At 50.9% G+C, this 16,809-nt stretch overlaps 1 protein-coding gene across 4 annotated transcripts in view; it reads right to left on the bottom strand.

The window, feature by feature from the left end:
- The window catches only part of SMG6 (SMG6 nonsense mediated mRNA decay factor), a 156,758-nt gene that overhangs the window by 107,299 nt on the left and 32,650 nt on the right, over positions 1–16,809 (bottom strand). For 3 of the 4 annotated variants that reach the window (XM_074974502.1, XM_074974501.1, XM_074974500.1), the window contains exons 9-10: positions 11,475–11,536; positions 4,560–4,705 (exon numbers count right to left, since the gene is read on the bottom strand). In XM_074974502.1, the coding sequence (XP_074830603.1) occupies positions 4,560–4,705; positions 11,475–11,536 (208 nt within the window). The remainder of the gene's footprint in view (positions 1–4,559; positions 4,706–11,474; positions 11,537–16,809) is intronic. The other variant, XM_074974503.1, reaches the window with a different exon arrangement.

Genomic DNA, 16,809 nt, shown 5'->3' on the forward strand with positions numbered 1-16,809 from the left:
GGGGAGGGTCTCACACACACCTGGGGGCACAGATACTTTGCACTACCAAAAAGACTCCTTTATCAGGTTATGTCTTTCAGTGGACCTGGCAGGAACTGGTGCAGAGAAGGTCCATGCACCAGACAGTTCTGCTGAGCGTTAGCTTGCTCCTTTACAAGACGCACACCTTTCCGAATGTCACAGCAGTGGCTAGAGGATGTGCAGTGATGATTCTCCATGCTGCTCCAGAGGCCCCCAGAGCACAGTTCCATGGTGTACAGGGGTGAGGACTCTCCTCAGCTTGCACTCCCAACCCCGTGCAGCACTGCCACACCAGTTCTGTTGCCCTCCAGGCCCTATTTATGGGGGAGGGGGGAGAAGGAGGACCTTTGGGACCATATGGGAGAGTGGGCCCAGGGTTTGGCCCATGCCAGCCAAGCCCTAGCCACAAACCAGTGTGATTCTACATTAAAGACTGATTTCCTATAAGCTGCCCTAATGAACCTTTTCCCATGCTCCAAAGCCACCTCGGTGGTGTGACTGCCATCCAAACAGCAAGACCCCTAGTTAATGGTCAGCAGGTCACACAGGTTCGTCACCACACTCCACTGACATTTCTTCTGATTGAAGACTGGCCTGTCTCCCTGCTCACGAGCCCAGCCAGCAGTACCCAGCCCTGGCTCTGCACTCCATTCCCCACATAGGCTGGGGATGCACATGTGGCAATTCCCTCCCTTTCCGTCCGAGTTCCTCACAAACTCGAAAGAACAAATGCAACAGGACTGTGAGTGCCAGAAGGCATCCAGGTGCTGCAGCCTGATGCCTCACACCCAGAGCCAGGCAAATTTGCTGGGATTTCCGGGAAGTGTCTCTAGGGTGCCCTCTGCTGAGCCCCCAGGTTGGTGTGCATTTGTGTGGAATGTAGACCCATCAGGGGAGAGGGGAAGTTATTCCGGTGGTGGCCTATGAATAACATCCAGTGATTTATAGGAAGTATAATCCAATAATACAGTAAAATAAAACAGTGTGTCTGAGATGGGTTTGATTCCAGGAATTATAAAACAAATTATTAAAGAGAGAGAGAGAAAGAAAAAAGCCCCAGAGAGGCCAGATTGGAGTAAATTGGGCACAGATGGGCTGGGAAGGGGTTTCTCTCCCACCAATATGCCCCTGCTGCAAGCACGGCTTCAATTAGCCCTTTCAGAAACCAGAGTTTTATTTCCCCAAATTACAGAATTAAAAAAAATTAGAATTCTTGGAGTGTCTGTGGTTTGGATAAAGGGATCCAAACTTCCTTGCAAGTCACATGTGCAGATGGCTACCAAACTGTTAAATATGGCCACCCCAAAAAGGTCCCTGCCTTTCTCTGGGAGCCCAGGATGGCCTCAAAGGTATCAGCAGCCACTGACAGCTCACACTAGACAGGGACAGCAACTGCACAAGCTGCAGCCTCAGATACACTTAGCGCCCATCCCTGCGTCCAGTTCTCTTCTTCCCATTCCAGTCCAGGGTCTGCCATAGCACTACATGGCTCTGATATGAGGCAGCAGCTGGGACAAACAGACCCTTCCTAATACCTCTTCCATGTGGGTGGCTGAGAGGCTAGATCACTGGTTAATGGGTGCTCCATCAGGAGAAAAGACCCTGAGTGGGATTCTTGGCTCCATCTGGAGTCAAGTGAGAGTCTGTTAATGAAAGCAATAGAAAGTTTCACTGGGACAGGTAGCCTGACACCAGCCCCGCTGCCCCTTTGCTAGCACCGGTCCAGCTCCCTCAGTATGAACAGCAATGGGAGCCCTAATAGGGAGGAGCCGCCACACAGTCTAACCTTACTGAGAGCAGGTCTAATTGATACACAGCGGCAGCAGCTGGTAGGGAAGTTCTGAAAAGATTTTCTAGTACAGACTGGGGTCTTGAAGGCCTGGAAATCAACAGGAGCAAAGGGAAGGCTCATGAGCCAACTAACACTACGGGCAGCAGGTCTATTCCACATCAGGAGCCCCAGGGCAGTGCAGGGAGCCTATGAATGAGTTCCCTCTCTGCCCTAGAGAGAGCATAACTCCTGCTCTGAGCAGAGACCAGACAGACTGCACGCTGACAGAGACCACACATGCAGGCATGCGTGTGGGACAGCATTGCCGTGCTCTCCCCACTGACACGCTGCCCAGCAGTGCAGAGGCTGTTGGGGAAGGCCGCTGAATGGAATCACTCGTGATTTACCACTCCTTTCAGTGACTGTGATGATGATAATTAGGCAAAGGTTTTAAGGCCTTTCAGCCTCCTCCATACACACAGATGCTGATCACCACAACACCCCCTCTTGCCGCTGTCCGTGCAAGTGCAACACACTGAAGGTGACTCATACGCTGGGAAATGGAAACATGCATCTTCCCACCAGCCATCACTGCAGTAAGCTCCACTCAGCCCTCTGCCCACAGCAGCCCACACACCAGGGCGTGGAGCCAATGCCTCAGCTATGCACTGGGCACTTGGCAACAATGCAGCAAATACTCTTGCATACATTTAAAACTCCAGGCCCTTTGCTTCTCCTCAGCATCCAGCTCTTTGTACCGCTCAGTACCATGAAATCTGATTCAAACTCACAGGGGACTTTGCCAGCATTCGACATATGCACACCCCGGAAATGTCCGGGAGGTTCGGGCTGGCAACAAGCTCACTTTGACAATAGTATTTCTACCCCACGAATGTGATCAGCAGCATCCTAGGGTCTCAAACACGAGAGCCGAGCACAAGACCCCCAACAAACCCTTCACCAGTGCTGAGTGTCAGGTGGGAATTGTAGTATCCTCCAATTCACAGGCATCTCATGAACACAGTCACTGGTTCCAGGCACTCACTACTGAACCCCAAGCAGGAAAGGGGTTGCTCCCTACAGAGACCTGAAGCTGGGTGCAGCAGGCACCTACTTACTTAGGAGAGAGGGATCCTTAAGAACATTTGGGCTTATTTCACACACCAAGAGAAGAGACAGCCTCAGCGCCCTCCCCCTTGCCTCCATTCCCTTGGAACTGGGAATGCAGCAGCTAAAGCTGGTTGTCTGAGTGCAGGACTGGGAGTCAAGACATCTGGATTTTAGTCCCAGCTCTGCCTCTGGCTTGCGGCATGACCTTGGCTAGGGTCCTTTCCTACTCTGTGCTCATCCTTGCATCTGTAGCACAGGGATAAGGACAATGACCTGTCTCCCAGGGGGCTGAGAGGAGGCATTTGCTCATGTCTGTAAAGTGCTTTGAAGCTGGGAAAGATAAACACTCTGTCTGGTTAGCTGGCATCTAGCAGAAGGGACAAGGGTGCCTGGCTCATGAGCCCAACCTAAGCAGCAGCACTCGTGACTTCCAAGGAGGCAGTTCCTTCTTAAGACAGGAAGATGCCTGTGAAGCAGGCTGGGATGCAGAGGGAAAGAGAGAGTTTCCTATTTCTCCAGCACACCAATTCACCCAGTCAGCTGATCTCGTCCCCCAATCACTTAGTCTGGCATTACAAGGAGCCAGCTGTTCGCAGAGGAAAAGCTGAAATCATGAGCTTTTTGGGGCAGGGATCGTGTCTCATTGTGTTTGTAAGAACCCAACACTCTGGCCACAACTGCAGTGCACTATGCAAGCAGGAGAAGCCTCGCCCCCTTCCAAATCTAAACATCCAGCAGCTGGTGCTTTAAACGCCGGCTCTTCCTGCCCTGGGAGTGCAAGTCCAACCCCACTGTCATTCCGTACGGCTGCAAACAAACAGGCAACTGGGGAAGACCTAGCCACCTAGCCAACTCAGAAATCTCTGCAGAGCACTTGAGGAAAGGGCACTCAACCCCGGAGCCCACTCTCAGGCTCAGGGAGAACACTGGGTTTGGGGACAGCCACTTGTTCAATAGACTCAAGGCTATAAAAGTAGAGGAGCCAACACACCTTGCCCAAGAGTGAATGGAGGAGGCGCAAGGAGAGAAGCAAGGATACCCCATCTGGAAACACCTGCTTTGTTTCCCAGCTGGCTCTGTCCAGGGTGAGCCGCCTTTCCTGGCCCTTCAGTTACCGCCTCCATCAGCTACCTACAAACAGGCTCAGCAATGAGCTCGGCAGCCACTGGACTAGGCATGCTCCCTCAGAGCTGTCCCTTTAATGCCACGGATGGTGCCTCTGGAGAGCAGCTGCCTTCAGGCCTGCCTCTAAGCGCTAGTGTAAGGCTCCAAGTGGGGCCAGAGACAGGTGCTGGGAAAGGATGTCAGGAAATCACTCAGCATTCATTCAGTTCTTGGGGACAGGCTCTAAGTGAGGTGTAACGGATCAGCATCCTCCTCCTCCACAACACACTTATGCCTGACTCCAGGAAGACACTCGTAAGCTTTTCCCCACTCAGAACAGAGCAGTGCTTTCTGGGGAGAGGCCCTGGGATCCTGGCCTCAGGGCCCTTTCTACTGCCTTCCACACAGCAGGCATTCAAAGGCAGCTCTGCCTCCCTGAAGGCTGCTCGTTCAGTACCCCTCCCCTGCTCTTCTTCATCAACATGGATTTAATGACTCGCCACACAGAAGAGGGCAAAACTTCCCAGCCCCCCTCCTTGACAATGCTTGGTACCTTTGGGCTGGGAGTTGTATACCGCAAACATGTTGATAGCCATGAGCTGCAGCATACGGGTGCTTCCGATGGGAGGGGGGCTGTGCTTCAGCAGCACCTGGAACTCCCTCAGGACCTCCTCTGACACGGAAGGGAACGTTTCCATCCTGCAGACAGAAAGAGAGCAACAGGAATGCTTGCACCAAGGCCTCGGGGCACAGGGAGACAGCAGCACAACCCATCCGTTTCAGGAGGGGACAGAGGGAGACCCTCACAGCTCTTGCATGTCTGGGATAGCCACCCCACCCATCAGCTGCAGGGGAGCAGCAGCCCATGGAGTGCTGGAGCTGGCAGACAGAATGGAGAAGTCAGCCTGACCCACACCCATGGATTCGGGGGCAACTGACTTTGTAAATATCATCTGTTTGAAAGAGCCACTTCCTGTAGAGGAAAGTGCTCCCAGTGCGCGGGCTCTGTCACACTGGCCCCAGCCCCCTGGTCATACGGCGGGCAGTGAGGGTCCTCCACATTACCCAGCACCGGAACACTGGCAGTGTGTCTCATCTGTGAGAGCCCCAGCTTGGCCACGGGAGAGGGATGTGGGGTCCCCTGCAGATTAACAGTCTCATTTAGATGCTGGTAGTCACTGTATGAAAACCAGTGTCAAAACCACAGCTGTTTCCTGAAACATACACAGCTACTATCGCTCATCAAGAGGGACCAGCCACCAGACGCAATGCCACAGCTTTGAGCAAGGCGTCCTTTCAACACCAAAGGCCTTAGCAGTTACAGGCACCTTCATCCAAGGAAACCCGACACATTTATGCTGCTCTTCATTTAGTATCACTCTTTACATAGCCCCAAAGGGCACTAGCTGTTTTACAGCCCTGAGTAAGACAGATCCCTGCCTCCAAAGGATTCACAAACTAATGGCAGATAGATACATGGGGCAGACACATTCTCCCAGTCTCTGCTCAATCCATCAGCGCTGCCTCTTCTCTGCTTCTGCAGGGGACGTCTACTAGAGGGTATTTCCATAGATTCCGTGACCATCTAGTCTGACCTCCTGCATAACACAGGCCAGGGTACTTCCCCACAAGAATTCCTAGGGCAGTTCCTTTAGAAAAACATCCAATCTTGATTTAAAGATTGCCAGTGATAGAGAATCCACCATAACCCTTGGTCAACTGTTCCAGTGGTTAATTACTCTCACCTTTAAAAATTTACACTTTATTTCCATTCTCAATTTCTCTACTTTCAGTTTCCAGCTGTTGGATCAGGTTAGACCAGCGGGTTTCAACCCGCGGGCTGCATATGGCCCAATTAGCACACAGCTGCGGCCCAGCTGTGTGCTAAAAAAATTCAAAATTTGCCGCTCTAGTCTGGCAGGGAGCAGGGCTGGCTGAGGAGGAGACAGCCTATTGCAGACTGCACCTGTAATCCTGCCAGCAGAGAGCTGGTAGTGCCGCAGGGCAGGGGACGGGAGAGAGGGTCTGTGGGTGGGGGCTCTAGGAACTAAGGGTTTGCCCCAGGTTTTAGGTGGGGCTCCACTCTTGGCCCCCCTTCTTGGGTCCTGGCTGCTGGCCCCACCGGGGGCTCCACTCCTGGCCCGGTGCTGGGGGTCCCAGCTGCTGCCTGGCCCTGCGGGTCAGAGTCTGGGTCCAGGCTTTTGCCCAGCCCCGTGCCATGGGGTCTGGGTCCCAGCTCTTGCCCTGCGCTGCAGGGTTCAGGTCTGGGTTCCTGCTCCTGCCTGGCCCTGCGGGGTCCGGGTCTGGGCCCCTGCTCCTGCTCGGCCCCATGCAGCAGGATTTGGGGTCCAGCTGCCTGGACTGCGCCCAGAGCTCCACACCTGGCCGTGCTTTGGGCAGGGGTGCTGGTCATAGGGCACTATGGGCAGTTTCAGAGTGGAGGGGGGCTGCGGTTCTCAACCTGCACCCCACTTAACACATTGTGGGCCGCATTAACAGGTTGAGAACCTCTGGGTTAGACCTTTCTCTGCTAGACTGAAGAGCCCATTAGTAAATATTTGTTCCCGTTGTAGGCATTTATAGACTGTAATCAAATCACCCCTTAACCTTCTTTTTGCTGAACTAAACAGATCGAGCTCCATGAATCTATCACTATACGGCAGGTTTTCTAATCCTTTTAATCAGTCTTATGGCTCTTCTCTGACCCCCTTCCAATTTATCAGCAACTTTCTTGAACTGTGGGCGCTGGAACTGGACTCAGGATTCCAGCTGTGGTTGCACCAGTGCCAAACACAGAGGTAAAATAACCTCTCTGCTCCTTGAGATTCCCCTGTTTGTGCTTCCAAAAGCATCGCATTGGCCCTTTTGGCCAAAACTTCACATGGGGAGCTCACGTTCAGCTAATTATTCACCATGACTCCAAAATCTTATTTAGTCACTGCTTCCCAGAGTCCCCCTTCCTGTAAGTATGGCCTACATTCTTTAGTCCTAGATGTGTACATTTACGTTTAGCCATATTGAAATGCATATTGTTTGCTTGTGCCTAGTTTACCAAGCAATCCCAATCCCAATCTTATCAGTCACCTGTCCTCTTCATTGTTCACCACTCCCACAATTTTTGTGTCATCTGCAAACTTTCAGTGATGATTTTATCTTTTCATCCTGCTCACTGATAAAAATGTTAAATAGCGTAGGACCAAGAATTGATCCCTGAGGGACTCCAGTAGAAACACACCTGCTCAGTGATGATGATTCTCTGTTTACAATTACATTTTCAGACATTTCAAGTGTCACTTAGCCAGCTTTTAATCCATTTAATATTGGCCAAGTTAATTGTATATATTTCTAGTTTTTTTAATCAAAATGTCATATGGTACCAAGCCAAACCCCAGACAGTAGTTTAAATATATTACATCAACACTATTGCCTTTATCAACCAAACTTGTAATCTCATCAAAAAAAGATATCAAGTTAGTTTGATAGATCCTATTTTCCATAAACCCATGTTCATTTTGTTAATTACATTACCCTCCTTTAATTATTTATTAACTGAGTCCTGTATCAACTGCTCCATTATCTTCCCTGGGACCAGTGTCGGGCCGACAGGTCTGTAATGACATGGTCATCCTGTTTACCCTTTTTAAATATTGACATCAGCTTTCTTCTAGTCTCCTGGAACTTCCCCAGTGTTCCAGGACTTACTGAGAATCAACATTAATGGTCCAGTGAGCTCCTCAGCCAGCTCTTTTAAAGATCTTGGATGCACGTTATCTGAACCTGTTGATTTAAAAATGTCTAATTTCACTATATTCTGTTAACATCCTCCAGAGATACTAGTGGACTGGAAAGAGTGTTACTCCCATCCTTACTGCTGAACTCCCCCAACAAACCCCACACTGTTCCAGCAAATGGTTCTGTCCTGGTGAAGAGCCAATGCCAGGGCAGTGTGCCAGGATGACCGCCAGTTCCAGTCAGTAGTGGCACAAGGCTCCAGTGTGCCCTGCCAGAGATGCACAGGAAAGCTGAAATCCATCCTGGGAAAATCAGGGGCAGCCTCAGCATTAGAGCAGTTGAACGCAGGGGCCTCCAGGACGTGCCCAGTTGTCACACTCAGCAAACGTAGTGATTTCCTTTATCCTCCCCCACTCAGATTCAGACCTTGCAATGTGAGAAGGCTCTAGGCTGGATGAATGGGATGCTTCTGGTAACCCACAAGGACAATGTTGTTGGGCTTCCCCAACATCCTTTCATGATTTTAGCTATCTAAATCTGAAAATTCACAGTGTTGTAACTGTAGGGGTCCTGACCCAAAAAGGAGTTGTGGGGGGGTCACAAGGTTATTGTAGGAGGGGTTGCGTTACTGCTACCCTTACTTCTGCACTGCCACTGCCAGCGATGCTGCCTTCAGAGCTGGGCAGCTGGAGAGCGGCGGCGGCTGGATGGGAGGGATTGCCACCCTTACTTCTGTGCTGCTGCCTGCAGAGCTGGGCCCTCAGCCAGCAGCCACCGCTCTCCAGCCACCCAGCTCTGAAGGCAGCAGCGCAGAAGGGTGGCATGGTAGGGTGTTGCCACCCTTACTTCTGCGCTGCTGCTGGCAGGGCGCTGCCTTCAGAGCTGGGTGCCAGCCAACAGCCGCCGCTCTCAGGACACCCAGCTCTGAAGGCAGCACAGAAGTAAGGGTGGCAATACTGTGACCCCCCTAAAATAACGTTGCAGCCTCCCCGCAACTCTCTTTTGGGTCAGGACCCCCAATTTGAGAAACGCTGGTCTCCCCTGTGAAATCTGTATAGTATAGTGTAAAAGCACACAAAAGATCAGATTTCATGGTCCGTGATGCGTTTTTCGTGGCCGTGAATTTGGTAAGGCCCTAGTCATCACAGATCCAACAACATCCTCCAAGTGCAACCCACTCTACTTTTAAAGGCTGCACTTCACAGTGCCTTTTAAAACCCAGTGCAACCCAGCGGCAGGACAGCCCATGCCCTCCACACTGTCTGCCAAAGCAGCACAAAGCCATCCACTGCATCAAATACTGGCTGCTACAACAGCCCTGCTATTCTGTAGCCCTGCAGAATGGGGCTGGCCCCTTTCAGCACAGTCAAGCTGCTCCCCCTGGAAGAGGGAACGTTCCTGTTGTTTAAGAGCTAGGATTGTTTCTAAAGGCCTCCGGACTTCGACACAGTCTCATGTACCATGTACAACTCACCACAGAGCCAACATCCTGTGAGTGCAAACAAGGCCCAGACCTCAGCACGGCAAAGGGCCCCTTTGCAGGGTGGATTTCTCCCCCATTTGTTCCTTTCTTACAAAAGGAAATGAACGTTATTGTCATGTTTGGACTCTGGAAGGCTCGAAGGAGTGAAGGCTTCATCAACCCAGGCAGCTGTGCTTTGATACTCTAGCACATCTGGTAGCATGTGTGGTAAGCCCACTGAGCTCAGAGCCCAGCAGGTTAGCAGTGAAGTGGAAGTCTTCACTGAACTGCCGGCCTTTGGTCTTTAGTGATGAGACATTCTAATTAATGCCACAAAACACAGCCCATGCCATCCACAGTTTAATGATCTAAGCACAAACAGTAGGTCTGATCTATTTTCCCCCATTCACCTATTTTAAGCACAGAAGCTGTTTAACACTACCAGCTGATTTCCCTTTCCGGGGCTTGATATTACTTTCAAGTTCCCTTAATAGGAACGGCAGGGAGAGAGTCTGTCATTAAACATACTTGGATTTTTTTAAATGGCTGTCCTGGGAAGTGACCTCCTAAAATGCTGCATCTTAATTTCATGAAAGTCTCAGGAGACAAATCTGCAAGCGATCACCACAACATCCCCATTAATCCATCCTGCTGCCAAGCGTTCAAACCATAACTCAGCCATGAGCACAGCCTCGGCAGAGCTCAGGACAGGCAGGTCCTTGGACACAATGCCCTCAGGCAGAGAAACACGATTCAGTTACTGAAAGTTCCATCTGCCCTTTTTTCTCCATCCAAGAGGACATCCAGTTCTTTGACTCCTCACTCCAGGCCAGCATGCTGCCCACATTCAGATAAACAGACTCATGACATAGACTGGGATTCACATTGTTAGCCATGAGCAGCTCAATGGGCTCACTCTCCTCTGAATTAGCCAGAGTGGCTCATACTTTGCACTGAGATGGGAAGATCCTGAACTCAAACGGAAAGACAACAGAAACTGCAGGTACCTGTGGCTTCAAAAGCATAGTTTGCTCAGCCAGCTTGGAATGTGAGCTCCTCGGGGAAGGAACTGCAGCTTTACACCAAGCCAAGCTCACTGCTAGTTTCTACATTACTACTATTGAAGACATCCTCCAGCCCATAAGACTGGGGAGGGCTTTCCAGGGAAGGGCTGAAAGACAGACCCTGGCTAGAGCAAGAACCTACATTGCCTGAGTCAAAAGAATTTGCTATACCAGAAAGGACCATGAGCCAGTCAGGCCAGTGCTGGGTTCTCTCAGGTGGCCTGTAACAAGTCTCAGTTTGGCAACTGGTAACAAACAGCCCTATCAGAGACTGCAGGAGCCACGGGAACCCTGGTTACAATACCACCCTCTAGGCCACGGGGAGGAAGAGAAGAGATGGAACATGGTGCTGAGCAAGTAGCTCCCATACTGAAAGGTACATTACACACAGAGCAACTCAGGGTGTTTGGATTGAGAAATAGGTCCCACCACAACACCAGACACAAAGCAAAGACACAAGCACTTCGCACCACAGGCACCTGACAGTAACAGGCCCATCTCAGATGACTAACAGAGACACCACGGGAAGGCTGCACTCATGCTCCCTGGGTCAGACCCAAATCCCCCAGGCTGGGATCTCAGCCCAGGCCTGATCAGACTCACTGTATTTCAAGGAGGGCCATCCAATTATTTGACGCCCCATTATGACAGACATGCTAAGAGCACTTTTCATAAATGAGCTCCCACTGTCAGTGTAGCGCTTAGCCAACAGCCTCCAGGGAAAAGGAGCCAAAGCGACTAAGGGAGAGCGCTTGTCTCACCATTTCTGGACAGCAGGTCTGCAGTCAGAGGAACGCAAATTCCTCAAGAAAAACACACCTGAGCAGTCAGTGAGACCTGAAGAAGCCAGGAGAGCTGGGTAAGAACGCGGTGGACAAAGCTGGGAACAGTCATACAGAGGAGAGGACTGGGAGATCTGGGAAATGCAAGGCAGCTCCTGGGAGTTCCAGAGCCCACAGGGCTGGGCCAGGCTTATACTCCGTCCCAGGGCCCGACAGGACACAGCCTCGAGGTGGGTGAGAAGAGAAAAAGCCCAAACAATAACCAGGACAGGATGGAGGTGGCTAAGGAGAAGAACCACCAGGAGGCTAGGCCTGCAAGAATTCACACCCTGTGCCCTCAGTTACAAACACAGCCTAGTTGCTAACAATATTAAATTCCAAAAAGACTAGTAATGTAGGAAAATAAAATAAACATCCTGCACACTCACCCGATCCTGGTAAACAGCTTCCCATGGGCATGGAGAAAACTGATGATGAACCTTTTGTTCAGCTGCATGGGAAAAAAAGAGGAGAAAACAATTAAACTCTCCCCGATTTCCTGTGAATTAACAGAGTCCCTGGTGCGAGAATAACCTGGCCTGGATGTGGGGAGTGGGCATTGCAGATGGGAACCAAATGGACATGCCCAAACTCTCACAAACGCTATGCACACAGGCACAGGGCAAGTGCCAAACAGCTGGAGCATGAAGCCAGGGTGAGCAGGCTGGATGGACGCACGGCACCCTCTGCTGGCTGCTGTGCCCAACTGCAGCGATCACAGCAACCAACTTCTACTGGACAATATACAAGATTAGCCAGAAACAAAGCACCAGGGATGGTGCAGGTGATTTTACTGCATTGGGTGTATATTTATCCTGGACTCAGCTCAATGCTGGGAATCCTTGTGACACCAGAAGCAGTAACTGCTACATAGCTGCTTCTGGTGCACTGCTCAAAACATCGCTCCCACTTACCTGAATAAAGCCCTCACATCCGCTAGCCCCATCTGAAATGAGGTCCCCGCTGGTTTCTCTCTTCACAAATAAGGGCAATTTTGCTATGTCCAGGCATGAAAGATCTTTACCAGAGACTCAGGGCAAACAAAGAAGAGGCTAGAGCAAGATAAATACAGTAAAAGCTGTGTTATCTGGCACTTTACCAACTGGAAAGCTCTAGAAACTGGCATTTCTGATAGGGTTTCCAGGTATCCAGATCCGGGGTGGCGCTCACCTGGGGTGGCTCCCCGCAAGCGGCGACATGTCCCTGCAGCTCCAAGCCAGCACCCCCCATCCTCCCAACATGCTGGATAACAAAGCTTTTACTGTAACATGTTTACAGGCCTCTCTGATTCTGAGAGACCTAGGAGGGTATTTCTGGGAGGTGCCTGGGCTGTAGAAGAGACAGATGCCTTCCCTGGGCACTCCTCCTTCCATCCATGACCTGCTAGACAGGGAGCTACGTTTCTATGTCACTGTGGAATTGTTTTAGAGGCAGCTCATGAGTTTAAAAATACAGACAATGAATTGATGAAATATACAGGGGTGTACTTGGTAGCCTTCACCGACGGGATAAGCTGTCAGCATCCATACCTTATGAACAGAGGGTCACAGCCAGCCAGGCTGTAAAACACTGGGAGAAAAACTTTGGGGGGGCTAAACTCCATAGGGCTTAAACGTAACCTGTTAGCTAAGTCTAGGCTCTAGAATGCATGTTATGATTTTTTTATATGTAACCATTTGTTTCCATCATTCTACTGGCTTCTTCTTGAATCTCAATTCTTTGTTAAAGAAACTTAGATATGTATATAGTGAAAACAAGTATAAGTGCTGTGTGTTAAGTGGAGCAGTGATTCTGAGGTGAAACTGGTAAACTGGCGTGTACTATTCCTTTGTGAGTAGCAGATGTGTGAATTTGGAAAGTGCCCTATGGATTTGGGCTGTCCACTCCCGGGAGATGCCCTGAGGGAGAGCAGGTGGAGCGTGCCTGCACCGAGACAGAGGAGCCTGCTAAGCTGAGAGGCAGTGCTTGTGTTGCCCATGGCTAGTGGAGTCAAGGATCCCCAGCAGGCACAGGCAAGGCAGGTGGTAGCGAGATGCCTCACAACCCTGGGTGCCTGCAGGAAGCGTCACAGGTAATTTCATCCTGCTGCTCTAAATTCTCTCGGCAAGTTCATTTGGATATTGAACTTTTTCACTTCTCAAACTGTTTTGGACATTGCTGTGCGTGGTTAAAGTTATTGTGCTTCATCCAAGAAGTGGCTGCATTACAGTGCAGGATAAATGGAACCCTATACATGTCTTACCCTTCCTACTCACAGTAATGTTGTGAGGCTCATTTGCAAAGTCCTCAGATCCCAGGATGAAAGGGACTATAGAAGGACACAGCACTATTGTGGCATGAGACAAAGAAATCAATCCAAAATACCCACCCCCTGGAGAACTGTCTGGAGAAGAGACACTGGCCAGGAAACCAGTAACAACCTGGATCCATTTGCAGGAGATGGCAGCTCTAACAAATCCCTAGCTCTTCTATAGCGCTTTCCACCTTTCAATCTCACAGTGCTGTATAAAGGAGGGCAGTCTCATTGTCCCTATTTTACAGACAGGGAAAACTGAGGCACAGGGAAGAAACTTTTCCAAGGTCTCCCAGCAGGCCAATGGCAGAGCTAAGAATTAAACCCAGGTCTCCTGAGTCCCAGTCCAGTGCCCTATTCCCTAGGCTGTAAAGACTCAGCTGCTGGCAGGGAACTGAATTTCTCCTAGTGTCCTGGTAGTGCTGAATAACCTGTACAAATGTGGAATGAGAGGGCTGCTCAGGAGGTTCACACCTTGCTGGGTATTTACCGGGGCATGATGGTCCCAGCTCCGACACTAATTACCTCTCATCTTGTTTGCTTTATTCTCCAGCCTTCACCCATTATTTTGCAAGTCCTGTGCAGTGGGGCTGCTCAATTAGGTATAATTAGGCTTGACCTGAATTCCCTCAGGACCCATGCAGGAGAATAATGCCCTGCTGCAGCATCGCTCCTGGGCCATGTGTGAGCTTAAACATAAAATCTGCTCGTAAAAACCCCTAGACCAATTAAACTGGCTCCTGCAGCCAGGGGCTCTCACTCACTCACTAGCTATTTTGCTGCGGCCCCAAAACACTCCTTGAGTTGAAAGTTGACTTCACTTACCACCATTTTATTAACTCTGTAGATGAAACCCGGGAGTGACTCGAGGAACATTGGGCCAGCAGGTTAAACAGCGACTGGCAGGCCAGAGCAGGAACCAATGTTCAGTGAGTGCCCTAATTCATTGTTCCTGCCCAGTTTAGATACGACACAGCAAAGGCAGCCTCTCCATTGCCTCTCTGAGGGGAACCAAAACCGCTCTGGGGTGCTAAGACCAGAAAAGAGAGCATTTAAGCCAAGAAAATTGAATGGGCAGGAGAAAGCTTTTAGGAGTGTTACCGCCTGGGGGTTGAGCCTCCCAGCCCCTACCATGTGCCCTAGTTAAGGAAAGCCCATCACTGGAGTGAGTCTCACTGCCCAGTGGGTGGATGAACCCAGAGCACAAACGGGTGGCTGGGACCCCGTCGTGCATGCTTCCTTTGACTGCTGGAGGCAAGGGAGAAGAATTCGCCACCTTCAAGATCCTTGAGGGGGAAAATAAGGACCAGGGTGACTGAGCTCTCTCCATCAACCTGCCCTTCCCCCTGCAGGAGCCCACACCTGCCAATGTTCTCACTGCAGCTCTACCAGAGCTTGCTTGCAGGCTGCATGTGCGTGAGGAGAAGGGGGTGGGGAATATAGGTGGGGTAGGACAGAAACTCTTTTCCTCCAGCCCCACTCCCACCCCACAGCCCCAAAGAATTCTCAGCCTGCAGCCACTGCACCTATTTACTGGCAGTGGGGGAGTGGCAAAACTCCCCACCATGAGTGGAAAATGACACATGCACACCCTGGGGAAGCGTGTACCAGATTCTTCCCACACAGAATGAACCGGTCTTTTCGGAGGCAGGGGAGGGGGTAAACAGTATCCCAGCTCCACTCCCTTCAGCAGGGAGCACCAAGCTGCAGTCCAGTGCAATGCTGGCCCGCTCCCACCTGCAGCCCCAAAGGGCTGGATGGCTGCAGACAGAGTCCATATGCTAAGTGGGAGCCATGAGGACATGGTGAATGTTTCTAGGAAGTGGAAGCCAGAACGCATACAGAACACCTCTGGGAAAACAGCATGTTTCATGTTAACCAGCATCTGCAGCACCAGCCATCTGGCAGGCCTGAGCTGAGAAGAGCCTACGCGCCCTGTGGGGCAGCTGCACACATGGGCAGCGCCTCTCTCACTTGTTTCAACACAACTTTTACCCCACAGCCCCAGCTTTTGATGAGCTAATCGCTTGACACTGAGCTGAAAGTTCCAGAGTTCAACCTAAGGCCACTGGCTGCTTTGACTGGGCTCCTCTCTGAATGACTCTTTCCCTTGTGACTCACCTGCCAGTCAGTCCCTGGGAGCCCTCCTGCTCATCCAGTCAAAAGCTGCTTCTCACAGCAATAGGGAACAGTGACTTCCACTGAGCAGCGCAGGGCTCTGGGGCTGGGGAAAGAGGAAGTCACATCACCTGCTGCACTCATGTGGGGGAGGGGAACACTTCCCCACACCCAGGGTAATGAGCTTCTTACCCTGAGGCAGAGGGTGAGTGCAGTTAGCAGGGCTGGGAAAGGACTCTCTTCCTTGTAACTTCCTTGTAACAAACCTTCCATCAGCCTCCAGTGCTGAAGAGCAGAGTGTGCCACAAGAGGTTTCTGCAAGGTGCTCTGGGGAGAGAAGGGCCGTGAGGACAGACACTTTCTATGACATGTGCCACCTCCAGATCAAAGGGAAAAACAAGTTCCCTGAACATACAGATTATTGCACTCTGCAGCGGGCTCCATCCCTGGGTGAGCAGACAGGTACACTGTACCAGCCAAAGAGAGTTCCTAGCAGCCCCCAGCCAGGTAATGGGGAAGTGGCACTGGGTTTGCAGCACTCTCTGGGGAAGATGTAAGGAATGGCCTTCGGATTAAGAATACAAGAATGACCATACGGTGTCAGACCTAGTCACCTAGCCCAGTATCCCGGCTCTGACAGTGCTCGGTGCCAGATGCTTCAGCAGGAATGAACAGAGCCCGGCAATTTATCAAGTGATCCATCCCATCGTCCAGCCTCAGCTTCTGGCAGTCAAAGCTTTAGGGACACCCGGCGCATGGGCTGTGTCCCTGCCCAGCCTGGCTAACGGCGACTGATGGGCCTAGCCTCCATGAACTTACCTAGTTCTTTTCTGAACCCAATTTTACTTTTGACCTTCACAACATCTCCTGGCAACGAGTTCCACAGACTGCCTGTGCATAGTGTGAAGAAGTAATTCCTTGTATTTGTTTTAAACCTGATGCCTATTCCTTTCACTGGGTGACCCCCAGTTCCTGTGTTACGTGGAGGAGTCAATAACACGTCCTGATTCACTGTCTCCCCTCCAGTCATGATTTTAGAGACCTCCATCGTATCTCCCCGTCGTCGTCTCTTCTCCAAGCTGAACAGTCCGAGTCTTTTTAATCTCTCCATGGAAGCTGCTCCCTAATCATTTCTCTTGCCATTTTGTACCTGTGCCCATTCCAATATATCCTTTTTGAGATGGGGCGACAAGAACTGCAAGCAGGATTCAAGATGTGGGCCTACCATGTATCTATACAGAGGCATCGTGATAGCTTCTGTCTTCTTATCTGTGCCTTTCTTAAGAGTTCCTGACAGTCTCTTGGCTTTTTTG

This window comes from Natator depressus, chromosome 17, assembly GCF_965152275.1.
Source record: "Natator depressus isolate rNatDep1 chromosome 17, rNatDep2.hap1, whole genome shotgun sequence".
Taxonomy (NCBI): Eukaryota; Metazoa; Chordata; order Testudines; family Cheloniidae; genus Natator; species Natator depressus.